Source organism: Rhincodon typus, chromosome 10 (assembly GCF_021869965.1).
Source record: "Rhincodon typus isolate 14 chromosome 10, sRhiTyp1.1, whole genome shotgun sequence".
Classification (NCBI taxonomy): domain Eukaryota; kingdom Metazoa; phylum Chordata; class Chondrichthyes; order Orectolobiformes; family Rhincodontidae; genus Rhincodon; species Rhincodon typus.
The window spans coordinates 80,307,785-80,320,898 of record NC_063341.1 but is presented as its reverse complement, the minus strand read 5'-3'; the positions used below and the strand labels follow the sequence as shown (position 1 = coordinate 80,320,898).

The 13,114-nt window shown below is 42.4% G+C and overlaps 1 protein-coding gene across 1 annotated transcript in view; it reads left to right on the top strand.

Annotated features, from left to right (window-relative positions):
• Nucleotides 1-849: 849 nt before the first annotated feature.
• Nucleotides 850-13,114, top strand: part of LOC109924952 (guanine nucleotide exchange factor VAV3-like) — a 203,142-nt gene continuing 190,877 nt past the window's right edge. The window contains exons 1-5 of the mRNA XM_048601574.1: nucleotides 850-890; nucleotides 2,959-3,012; nucleotides 3,200-3,244; nucleotides 7,898-7,951; nucleotides 11,570-11,623. Of these exons, the coding sequence (XP_048457531.1) occupies nucleotides 861-890; nucleotides 2,959-3,012; nucleotides 3,200-3,244; nucleotides 7,898-7,951; nucleotides 11,570-11,623 (237 nt within the window). The 5' untranslated portion in view covers nucleotides 850-860. The remainder of the gene's footprint in view (nucleotides 891-2,958; nucleotides 3,013-3,199; nucleotides 3,245-7,897; nucleotides 7,952-11,569; nucleotides 11,624-13,114) is intronic.

Sequence of the window (13,114 nt, the reverse complement as noted above, 5' to 3'; positions counted from 1 at the left end):
GACAGTGCGGCACTCCCTCAGTACTGACCCTCCGACAGTGCGGCGCTCCCTCAATCAACAATTTGCTATCTGTCAAAATGAGACATTAAGGTTAAAATTGTTCCCATTTTGGCAGAGAAGCTAATTGATATTATATTCAATGTTTATTGTCCAGAGCTGAAAGAGCATTTGTTTACAATCAGCAACATGGATTTTCTGCAGCTTGAGTATTAAATAATTAATGTGTAAGTCGAGCAAGTATTTAAAGTTAACAAGTAGTCTAAGAGCAACAGGCTGCACATGTAAAGCTGGTGGTTTAAATAGGCCAGCTTAGCCCTCTTATGGTGCAGTGATCGTGTCCCAACCCCTGGACCAAGTGGCTGGGTTCAAGTCCCACCTGCTCCGGAGATGTGTGATAACATCCCTGAACAGGTTGATTAGGGGAAAACAGGTAAAGTAAAAACAAAATGGACTAGCAAACTCTGGAATTTAGAATGTCAATCTTCTCTCTTATCCCAATTATGTTAATTATATTGTTGAGACAGGGCAAGGACATTGTTGAATTAAGTGTCTCGAACATTTCCAAAGAGATGCTGCTGGAACAAGCAGTAACAGGTGAATGATACATAATCCTGCATTCTGTAAATGTGCCTATTATCAGGAAATGGACTTCATAGATCACCATGTGACTTGGGATCAAATTAACACCCACATTCAGGGGCGAATTTGTGTATTATCATTTGCAAACTTGCCATTCCAGCAGGATTTGTTTGCTAGTCCATTCTATTGTAAAGTCTGCTGTGTATATTTGTGATTGCAGACATTATAATCCCTAACATATTTGAAAACTTATCCTTATTCTCCAGGGGGATGAAGGCCCAATGGGTCCTCCAGGAAGTCAGGGACCACTGGTAAGATTCAAACCTTACAATCGCAATATTTCTCCAAAACAGTAAGCTAATGCCCCACAGTGTCACTTTGTGATTGTCACTAAGACCTAGCTAAGCATCCTGCGTTATAAATCCCCCGATTAAAATCTCTCTCAGGAAAAATACATCACATTGCGCACTGATTTTTGTTTTGCATTGGATTCATGTGCAATCAATCACATGTGAAAAGACCCACTTCCTCTTTGGATTTTGCTTCTTACATTTAGCAGGGAAGCCACTTAATGAATCAGAGATGTACAGAACTTTCATTGAAGTTTGCAGCTTCCTGAAACATGTGTCAGGAGATTTTAGCTGCAATGAATTTGCAGAAGCTGTTGCAAAGGTCATGGAGAAGTGTTCAAAGTGCTCTTACTTGGCGAATGCCTGGCCCCTGGTTGACATTATTGGCGAGATTTCTTTGCCATACATAACCTACACACACGGGCACATTTGCCAGGTTGCTGACAGGAATGGCATGCAGTAAATGGTGCCAAGCCAATCAGCTGAGTTAAAACTGATTGCACAGTATCAACAGTGAGGTTTGCAGTGAAGCATGGTGTTCTGCTTCATTGGGAATAAAAATTAAGATGTCAGTTTTAATTGACATCCAATTGGATGGCAAAGATTGCATATCCTTGCTTTATTTTTAACCTCTTGTTAGGACTTCTTGTGGCACAGAGGTAGTGCCCCTACCCCCTGGACCAGGGCAACCTGGGTTCAAGTCTTACCTGCTCCAGCGGTGTAGAATAACATCTCTGAACAGCTTGGTTAGGAAAATAGGTTAAATTTGAAAAAAACTCTTGTTAGGGGGCTCTTGTGGTATAGTGGTAGGACCCTACCCTTCAACCAAGAGATCTGGGTTCAAGTCCCACCTGCTCCAGAGGTTACACACCTCTGAACAGGTAGGTTAGGAAAATAGGTTAAATGAAAATTTTGTTTTAAATTTTAACATCTCATTCAGGAAATAACCTTTAATTCATGTGGGCCCTTTAATATACAATATCCTATTTATCAGGGCCCTTCTGGGACAGTAATATTGTCCTATCCTCTAAGCTAGGAGTCCCAGCTTCTAGGATGTGAAGAAATACAGAAACTAGGAGCTGGAATAGGCCATTCAGCCCATTGAGTTTGCTCTGCTGTTTATGTCCCACCTCCTCCGCACGGCTGTGGTAACATCTCTGAGCAGGTTGGTGAGAAAAATATAGAACATGTCATTCATTTTCAGGATGCCAAAGCTGTAGAATTTGGACTGGGGGAGGAGATGGCCCAGTGTTGTTATCTGCCAAACATTAAATCCAGAAACTCAGCTCATGTTCTGGGGATCTGGATATGAATCACGCCATGGCAGGTGGTGGAGTTTGATTTCAATAAAAAATCTCCAAAATTAAGAATCTACTGATGTCCATGAAACCATTGCAATTGTTGGAAAAACCCAACTGGCTCACTAATGTCCTTTAGGGAAGGAAATCTGCCATCCTTACCTGGTCTGGCCTACACATGACTCCAGACCCACAGCAATGTGGTCGACTCTCAACTGCCCCCTTAAGTGGCCTAGCAAGCTGCTTGGTTCAAATGCAGTTAGGGACAGGCAACAAATGCTGGCCAGCCAGTAATGCCCATGTCCCATGAGTGAATCATAGAATCCTTACAGTGCTGAAGTTGGCCATTTGGCCCATTGAGTCCACACTGACCCTGCAAAGAACATCCTACCCAGACCCACCCCTCTACCCTATCGCTGCAACCCTAAACCTCCCATGGTTAACCCACCTAGCCTGCACATCCCTGGACACAATGGGCAATTTAGTTGCCTTCTTGAACCGCTGCAGTTGACAGGTTAATAATTGAAATTGAAGATTGTTCGAATTTTGATAATATCAGAGACTAAGGGATACTCAGCCAGGGTGGATAGATAGAATTAAAATGTATTGAATGGCAGTACATATTTGAGGGCTGAATGGCCTCTGTTGCTATGCTGTAAATTAGATGTAATTGTTTTTGGCTGTTGGAAGTCTTGTTTACTTCTGGTGTACAATAAATCAATTTGTTCTAGGGAAGACCAGGTCGGAAAGGATACCCTGGAGTGCTTGGATTAGACGGCATTAAGGTAATTGTTATGTTCTTTCAATGCAAGAATCCTTTTAACACTGGACACCCATTGCTATGGTTCTCTGGCGGTCATAAAACCATTGCTGTTCCATCTACAACTGGAAAGAATTATTCCTTTCAAAGCATGCGCAATGTATTTCCATCACTAATAATAAATATTTTGCATCCTTCCTCGGATCATATAGGGAGAACAAGGAGATTTGGGAAACATTGGGAAGATTGGAGTACAGGTATGTTTGGTCCTTGCCTACATTCATTTGATTTTAAACTCCAAACAGGAGATGTGTTCTTAGATCTGGCATCAGATTGACTTTTGGAATGTTATGTTCCATATCAGAAGTGATGATAGTCCTTTCGATGAACCCTTTGGGACTTGTGGAACCAGTTTTTCCGTAGGTTCCGTTCAAATGATGACATTGAGTGTGAAATGAGTTGTCTTGGACATGTTGCTGTGTCCATGTGCAGGTGAGGGTACACAAGTGTCTGTCTGTCAATTGCATTATTAATGTTAGAACCTTTGCTGCCTAAGTTTCTGTCTTGCATTCATCAGGACGAGTGCAAGAATGCCAAGATGCAAACAATCAGAACAATTTATACTGCAGGAGGAAAGAAGACTAATTGGTTGACATGTTGATTCCAATGGGTCAAGGTGTTGTCATTGAGAAGGCAACAAGGGACTATAAGCTCCCCTTTGCCATCTCCTGGCTCTTTAAAAAAAAACCTGATGCCTGAACATATTCTTTTTGTTTTAGAAGAATGTATTGTCACTTCTATTAAGTGCAAATGAGCCACATTTCAGGCGCAAGTGATTATATTTCTTTGTTGGTAATGTAGCTACAAGCACTCTTGGATTGTTCAGTAACAGCTCTGTGTTTTCAGCAAATACTCAGGTCCTGCTGCTGACATTATTAATGTTTTAAAAAAATGCAAAGGGATGGTCAAACATTTTCTACCAGTAAATTAAGAGATGATATGTATGAATATCACAGGACAAAAGAGTTGAAGTAAGTGAGTCTGCTCTGCCATTCAATGATCATCTCCCAACTCCACTTTCCTACCTTTTCCCCATAACCCTTAATTCCCTCGCTGATTAAAATCCTGTCTGTCTCAGCCTTGAATATACTTAACAACCCAGCCCTTACAGCCTTCTGTGGTAAATAATTCCACAAATTCACTACCATCCGAGAGAGGAAATTCCTCCTCATCTCTGTCTGAAATGTGTGACCCCTTACTCTGAGATGATGCCATCTGGCCCTGGACTCTCCCACAAGGAGAAACAACATCTCGCATCAACCTTGTCAAGTCCCCTAAAATCTTTTATGTTTCGTAAGGTCACCTCTCATTCTTTGAAACTCTAGTGAGTATGTGCCCAATTCACTCACCCTCTCCTCATAAGACAGTGAAACCTCTCTGGACTGTCTCCAATGTCTGTATATCTGTCTTTAGATAAGGGTTGCCAAAACTGTTCATGGTTTTCCAGCTGTGGTCTGACCAGTGCCTTGTTTAGTTTTAGCAAAATCTCCCAACTTTTATACTTCATTCCCTTTGAACTAAAGCCAACACTACATTTGTCTTCCCTATTACCAGCTGAATTTGGATGCTAACTTTTCATGATTCCTGCAAACACATGGATGATTTGCACCACATGGTCTATTTCTGTAACACCTGTTACATCACAACAAAACAGGCCGTTCGGCCCAGCTGATCCAGGCCAGTGTTTGTGGTACATGTGAGTGTCATGTTAACCCTCGTTGTCTCACCCTAACACCATATGCTTCAATTCTTTTCTCCCTTGTGCTGTTACCTAAATTCTCCTGACACATATCTCTGCAAGTCCCCTTAATTATTCCTCGTGGTAGTGAGAGCTGCACTCTGATCATTCTCAGTTGGAAAGAGGTTTTTCCTGAATTCCCTTCTGGGTTTATCACCGGCTCTGTTATGCTCACGGCTCCTGGTCTCTCCCATTTGTGCATTTTAAAATGTTCCCCAGAGTCAGTTGTTTTGCAAATCCACTTTGAAGTGGTTAAAGTCATCATGGACATTTCCTCTGGGAGCAGTTTCCTGTTGCATGTCAGAATTTTATACACTTTTGGATTGGCCATTTCGGTCCCTCCTTATATTGTAGTTTTAGCATGTGGTGCTTTGTAAAACAGAGAAAAAAAAAACCACAGCAAAAATCCCATTGGTTACAACTGAATGATAATACATTGCTCTTGCCCAAGCAGCTCTTGTAGATTTGATGCTAGGCTGGAGGACAATACTCAGCCCGAGAGAATACTCCAACATATTTGAATAAAAATAATGCACAAAGCTTAGGGGATAAAGCAGGTGATTGACATTAGGTAATGATGATCGTTTAGAGAGCTGGAGCAGGCACAATAGCCCAAATGGCCTGTTCTGTGCTGTAACAAATCTAATTCTGTGACCAGCAAACACAGGTCAAGTCCATGGGTATATTTGTGCTGTAACCTTTGTGATTTTAGCAGAACACATGAGCCAAAACTGTGGCAGTAAGGTATTAACACTAGACTATAAGCTTTTTGAGGGAAGGCAAAGGCCTAGTGGTATTATTGCTGGACTTTTAATCCAGAGACCCAGGTAATGTCCTGGGCAACATGGGTTCAAATCCCACCACAGCAGATGGTGGAATTTGAAATCAATAAATATTTGGAATTAAGAGTCTAATGATGACCATGAATCCATCCCCAATTGTTGGGGGAAAGACCCATCTGATTCACTAATGTCCTTTAGGGAAGGAATCTGCCATCCTTACCTGGCCTGGCCTCCGGACTTACAGCAATGTGCTTGACCGTTACCTGGCCTCTGGGCAATAAATGCTGCCTGGTTACTGATGCCCTCATCCTGTGAAAGGATTAAAAATTATTAACCCAAGGACCTTGCTAATGTTCTGGGGACCTGAGTTCAAATCCTGTCATTATCGCTGGTGAAATTTGAATTTAATGAAAGAATTAAACCGGATGAAGGAGCAGCGCTCTGAAAGCTTGTGATTTCAAATGAACCTGTTGGGCTAAAACCTGGTCTTGTGTGACTTCTAACTTTGTCCACCCCAGTTCAACACCGGCACCTCCACATTATGAATAATACAGGGCACCAGTGAGGCTACACTGGAATACTGTGTGCAGTTTTGGTCTCTTTATCGGAGGAAGGATATTCTTGCTGCAGAGGGAGTGCAGCGAAGGTTTATCTAATTGATTCCTTGGGTGGTAGGACTAACGTATGAGGAGAGATTGAGTTGGTTAAGATTGTATTCACTGGAGTTTAGAAGAATGAAGAGGGATCTCATAGAAATCTATAAAATTCTAACAGGACTAGACAGGATAGATACAGAAAAGATGTTCCTGATGGTGGGGGAGTCCAGAACCAAAGATCTTCATTTAAGGATAAGAGGTAAACTTTTAGGACTAAGATGAGGAGAAATATCTTCACCCAGAGAGTGGTGAGCCTGTGGAACTCACTGCCACAGAAAGCGGTTGAGGCCACAATGTTGTGTGTTTTCAAGAAGGAGGCAGGTATAGCTCTTGTGACGAAAGGGAATCAAAGGATATGCTGGGCGGGATCAGGGATTAGAGGTTATGTGGGATTAAGGTACTGAGCTCAATGATCAGTCATGATCATATTGAATGGTGGAGCAGTCTCAAGGGGCCGAACAGCCTATTCCTGCTCCTATCTTCCATGTTTTTATGTTTCTATGCAATCTGGAATTAAGAGTCTAATACAGACACTGGAACTATTGTCAATTGTCTGGGGGGAATCCCATCTGGTTCACTAATGTCCTTTAGGGAGTGAAACTGTCGTTCCTACCTGGTCTGGCCTACATGGGACTCCAGACCCACAGTAATGTGGGTGACCCTTAACTTCCCTCGAACGATCAGGGATGGACAGTAAATGCTGTCCCAGGCATGTTCTATGAATGAATGAAATAAATTGGCTTCACTGATTGGTTTAGTTCTGGAGTCAAAGGGTTAAAACCACAATGATACTTTAAACTTTCATTGGAGCTATCTTTAGGAAGCCAAAGAATTTGGCTTCTTATGATATGCAGGTGTAAAAACCCCACGTTATGTACAGACCTTTCTAATTATCTCGTACAGAGATGTATCATATTTGATGTCATCCAGAAAGGCTAGCACACTCTTAAAGAGATTCCTTGAAATCTTTTGTGGATTTAAACTATAACAAAAAGCTTATGCAGGCAATGTGGTTTTCGTTTTCCTTCGGTTTGGCAAGCCATGAGTAATGTTTTCTAAAATGTATCTCATTCGGGTTAAAGCACTGGCCTCTTGCCACTTTATCTTGATTTGATTTGTACTCAGAACAATCTGACAATAATGTGTTTTCTGATGACTAAGTTGCTCATTCCCAGATTCCGATTCACTGAGGATGCATCCACACCACAAAAATGGCCAGAATTTGCTTTTCATGTTTCTGGAGGTCAAGGGAGAGTTGATGCTGCAAGTTTAAATATCAGACTGCTCCAGGGAATAGCTGAGATAACAGGGTGTTGAGCTGGATGAACACAGCAGGCCAAGCAGCATCAGAGGAGCAGGAAAGCTGACGTTTCGGGCCTAGACCCTTCTTCAGAAAATGCTGCTGAGCTGCTGAGTTTTTGGTCCAGTAAATCTAGATAGAGACCCATGTGTACCCTGTAGAAGCAGGAGTGGGGCCAGTGACCAGTTTTCATTGGACAAGGAGATTCAGGGATATGGAAGCAAGGCTTGTGTGGTTGCAAATCATGATCTCGGTGAACAGTAGAGCAGGTTAAAGGGGATGAATGGCCTCCTCTTGCCCCTAGGTAATGATTTTGAAAGGATCAGCAAAAGCTCTTTGCAATGTAATGTTGTCCTATTTTTGTCTCTTTCCAGGGTCCTGTTGGCTTGCCTGGTCCGAGAGGCCCCACAGGAATACTTGGTGAAAAGGTAAATCCTAACGTGACATTTCCCTTCAACTGAAACCATTCCGATTCCACTGTGAAAAGAAGTTTGTTTTTGTTTCCAACATCTGAAGATGTTTCCAGCTGTTTCCTGCTATCCCAGGGATGAGGTTTGTGACACAACTTTGGGCTAGACATTACTGTAGCAGGTCAGTTCGCTGGATAACTGGTTTTCAATGCAGAGTGATACCAACACCATGAGTTCTGTTCCCACTCTGGCTCAGGTTACTGTGATGGAGAGTGGTGACCCTCAGGTGAAACCACTACCAGCTGTCTCTCTCTCTCTCTCTTTCTAATGAGAGAGCAGCTGTATGATCTGGGAAGACCATAGTGAATTTAACTTTATTGTATCAAGTCTGGCATTAATTAGACATCCTGGCCTCATCCCACTCTAAACAGGATCAGGGTCAGGGAGAAAAATCATGTGATTTTTCTGTTCCAATGACACCTACTCTCCCCACCCCCTTATTAAACCTTCCCGTTTACATCCTTTGGGGTCCTCCAAACTGGGAACCAGTCCCAGTGGTGTCAAACTGTTTTATACAGATTTAGAAAAATCACTTGCTATTTGCATCTTTATCCATTATTTGTAAAGCCATCACCCAAAACACTGTCCACAGACTAGACGCGGGCACATTTGAAAGATTTTGACCAGGTAGTTACTGCTTTTCTTTTAACTGCACCTCACATCTCAATTCCAAACTTAAATTTAACAATTATCATCGTTCATTATAATAATATTCATTTCATGTTCCCCAGAAAGTGTGCAGCCTTAAGCTGGAGATTCCACATTCATTTGCAAAGAATTGATTGCCATCATAATTTAACAGTTTTCTTTTACTTCTGTTGACACTCTTCCTTCTTCGAAGCACCTCTCTCAGTTCCCCAATCCCTGAAACTTCTCTATTTCCCCCATAAACTTGCATCCTCACCCCCCTCAACAACTTTGCTTCCTCTCTCTGCCTCTCCCCCAGCCCCATTGCATCCTCCCTACCTCTCTCTCCTCAATTGCAACCTCCCCCTCTCTGTTTTCCACTCTCTTGCCGTTTCCTTCACTCTCCCAACTCCCTTGAAGCCTGCCCTCAGCACCCTTGCCGTCTCCCTCCCAGTCCCATTGAAGCCTCCCTGTGTCTCTCCACCCATCTTGCAATCTCCTTCTCCTTCCTACCCATCCTGCAACACATCCCTCCAATAAAAGCTGGCCTCTGATACTATTGCTGCAGGCTGTTTCTGTATAAGGTACTGAAAAGTTTATATCTGCTTTCTCAGGTCATTGCTGAGAGACCAACAGTGAGACATAGTGCAGTTAGTTGATTTATTTCAATAGCAATAGAACAATGACTGATATTTATATAAAAACAAAATGCTGGAAATCAGAAATAAACAAAAAATGCTGGAGAAACTCAGCAGGTCTGGCAGTATGTGTGGAGAGAGACACTTAAGTCAATGCTTCGGGTTTGGTATAAATCTGCTTCAGAACAAAGTTCTGATGAAAACTAATATTTATGTAGCCATTAACACAATAAAATCTCCAAAGGCACGAGACATAAATGACTAACAAGCAAAATCTGACACCAGCCCTAGATATTGAGGCAGCTGACCAAAGACTTGGCCAAAGAGAGAAAGAAGGGTAAGGATTCAAAGAGGTTTCAGGAGCGAGTTCCAGACTGAAAGTGTGATCTTCAATGGTGATGAAAATTGAGGAATCACAAGAGGCTGGCACTGGGGGAATGCAGAAATCTTGTGGGTCTGTGGGGTTGAAGGAAGTTACAGAGATAGGGAAGCAGCAAAGTGATGAGACCAATGGTGGGATTTGAAATCAGGAGGAGAATTTTAAATCCCAGCAGTGCAGCACTCGATGCAGGTAGATCAGTGAGCTCCCAGCTGATGGATAAACTGGATTTGGTGCAAGTTAAGGCAAACACAGCCAAGTTTAATTCTCACAGTCATGAGGTAGCACAAAGATTTATTCTGGAATTGGAAATATGCCTTGGGCAGACATGTTTGAAATTCTTAACCGTCTCCATAACTTGGCCAGGTGTTTAATGCTTGACCTGTCTGAAGGAGAAAGGTTACCTCACTGCAGTGACCTGTCATTAATATTAACAGACAAAGTCTACAGGAAACACATTTGCGTGCTTAGTGTCATAATGGTGATCATAGAAGGAACACAGACCAACAGTAACTCAATATTAAGAACACATGTTAACAAAAATAACCTGCATTTATACAGCACCTTTCTCAGCTTCAGTATGTCCCAAAGTGCTATAAAGCCAATGAAGTCTTTCTTTGAAGTGTTGTCACTATTGCAATGTAGAATTTCTGAAGAGTTTATCTTTCAATCTGATCCAAATTGGAAAATATGTTTTAAGAATAAAGAAGTCTTATTACACCTGGCATCACAGGGTATTGCTGAGGCCACACTTATAGGACTGCATACAGTTTTTGTGTCTTGAGGAAGGTTAATGGAAAGCCAATAATGTCAGCCTTTATCACAGGAGGAATTGAGTACTGGAGTAGGGAAGCCTTGCTTCAGTTGTATAAGAACCAAAAGAACTGTGGATGCTGCAAATCAGGAACAAAAACAAAGTTGCTGGTAAAGCCCAGCAGGTCTGGCAGCATCTGTGAAGGAAAAAAACAGAGTTAACATTTTGGGTCCGGTGACCCTTCCTCAGAACTCTGTTTTTTCCTTCACAGATGCGGCCAGACCTGCTGAGCTTTTCCAGCAACTTTGTTTTTGTTCAGATGTATAGAAGTTTGGTTATACCACACTTGGTGTACTGTATGCAGGTTTGTCCTATGGAGAGAGATTGGACAAACTCTACCTGTATTCTCTAGAGTGTCAAAGAATGAGAAGTGATATCATTGAAACTAACAAAATACTGAAAGACAGAATAGATGCAGGTAAGATGCCTCCTCTAGTTGGGCTGTCTAAACCCAGGGGGCTCAGTTTAAAAAATAAGAGATGCTGCTTGGCCCGAGATGAGAGAATTTTTTTAATGCAAGAGATTGTGATCTTTAGCATCCTCTACCCCAGAGGGCTGTGGAAGCTGAAGGTTCAAGGATGTTTTAGGTAGCGATTGTTAGATTTCAGATTACTCCTGGGGTACCAGGTTATGGAGTCAGAGTGGGTAAAAGTTATTGTAATGTTCCATCAGCTATCGTTTCATTAAATGGTAGGGCAGGGTCAACGGGCTGAATGGCATACTTGATTGTCAGAAGGGCTCGTTTGGATGGGTGGCTTTACTTTTGTGATATAGAGAAACGCTGACACTGTGGGTTCAATTCTCTCACGGACTGAGGTTACTGTGAAAATCCCGTGTTCTCAGCCTCAAATTCAGCTCTTTCCTGAGACATGGTGACCCTCAGGTTAAACTCACCCCCAATCGTCTCCCTCTGTAATGACTCCCTCTGGCACAATGGCAGCTTTTGAATGGACGAACATGCTTGATGAGCCAAATGGCCTATTACTGCTCCTGTTCCTCATGTTCTTCCATTTCATGTTGGTTTGGTGAAAGTTTGGAAAGACTTTAACTGTTTGCAATGATCTTTTGTCTGTTGAGCATTGCTTGACTCTGTGATTTGTGTTTTTTGTTTAATTCAGGGTGATCGTGGTGATCCAGGTCCTCTGGGACCTCCTGGAGAGAAAGGATCCACGGTAAGCACTAAGTGAGATCGACAAGTTTCTCAATGGTAAATGCAAGTCCATTCCCAATGCAATGTTCATTTTTCCTTTCCATTTCTACGTGCTTTGCTGGGGCAGGGTGTAAAATGTGAAAGAACTGAGACAAGTAAGAATTATAAACTGGTTACATCCCAGGAGGAGGCCATTGAGCCCACCGTGTGCATGCTGGCTTCTCTGCAAATGCAATATTGCTCATCCCACTTCCTCATGCCCCCGTACATTTCAGTGACAGATTGGCCATGATCCAGTTGAATGGTAGAACAACCTCAAGAGGCCGAATGGGCTTCTCCTGCTCCTTTCACATTTCCCGGTGGGTTTGAAATATTTGCAAAAGTCAGGCTCAACCTTTCGAACACTTACATGTCCGTTTGTTTTTTGAATGGTGCAAGTATTTCCAAAATCTATAAGATTAGGTGTAGATTAGCATGTCAGAAGGAGGGTGATAGATCTGGTGGAGTTAGACAACCTGTCGCCCCCTGAGATTTGAACCTATCAATAATTATTTCCCATGTATTTAAGATGAGGAGAAGGCTGTGCTCACACTGTATAGCCTTAACATTAAACTTAATGGTGGACCGTGGGTGATGCACAGTGAGTGGTATAATTCCGATCAACCAGTTAAATCCATACTTTATAAATATTGTCTGAGACTGTATCTGTGATGTAGTTGCACTATGCTTAAATTACAGGCGGAGCATTGGTACTGTACGACGCATAAACATTTGAAAATGCAACAAAACTGCACTTACATATCATCTTTGATGTAGGAAAACATCCCAAGGCAGAGGAGAAAGCATTCATAGAGTTATACAACTCAGAAAATGCCCTTAACCCACCAAGTCTTCTCCAACAATAACTATCACCAAAGCGCATTAATCCCAATTTCCTGCACTTATCCCATATTCTTGAATGTTATGATATTTGAAGTGCTCATGCAAATATTTTTTGAAGGTTGTAAGGTTTCCAGCCACCACTATCTTCCCAGGCAGGGCATCCCAGATTCCTACCGCCTGCTGGGAGACTAAGATTTTTCCGAAATCCCCTCTGAATCTCCTGCCCCTTTACCCTAAAACTATGCCCCTCGTGATTGACCCTGCAACCAAGGGGAACAGAAAGAGTCCAAGGGGAACCAAGGAGGAGAGAAATATGGAGAGGTTTAGGGAGGGAATTCTGAAGCTTCATAGCGGAAGGCATGGCCAGCAATGATGGAGTGAATAAACATGGGTAGTGCAAGAGGCCAACATTTCTGCAGGTAATGAGGTTATGGGTACTGGGTAATGAACCAGGCCAGATGTTAGATTTGGAGGTAGGTGAGCACTTTGGTGATAGTGACCACAATTCGGTTACGTTTACTTCAGCGATGGAAAGGGATCGGTATATAGTGCAGGGCAAGAGTTATAGCTGGGGGAAAGGCAATTATGAGGCGATGAGGCAAGATTTAGGATGCATAGGATGGAGAAGGAA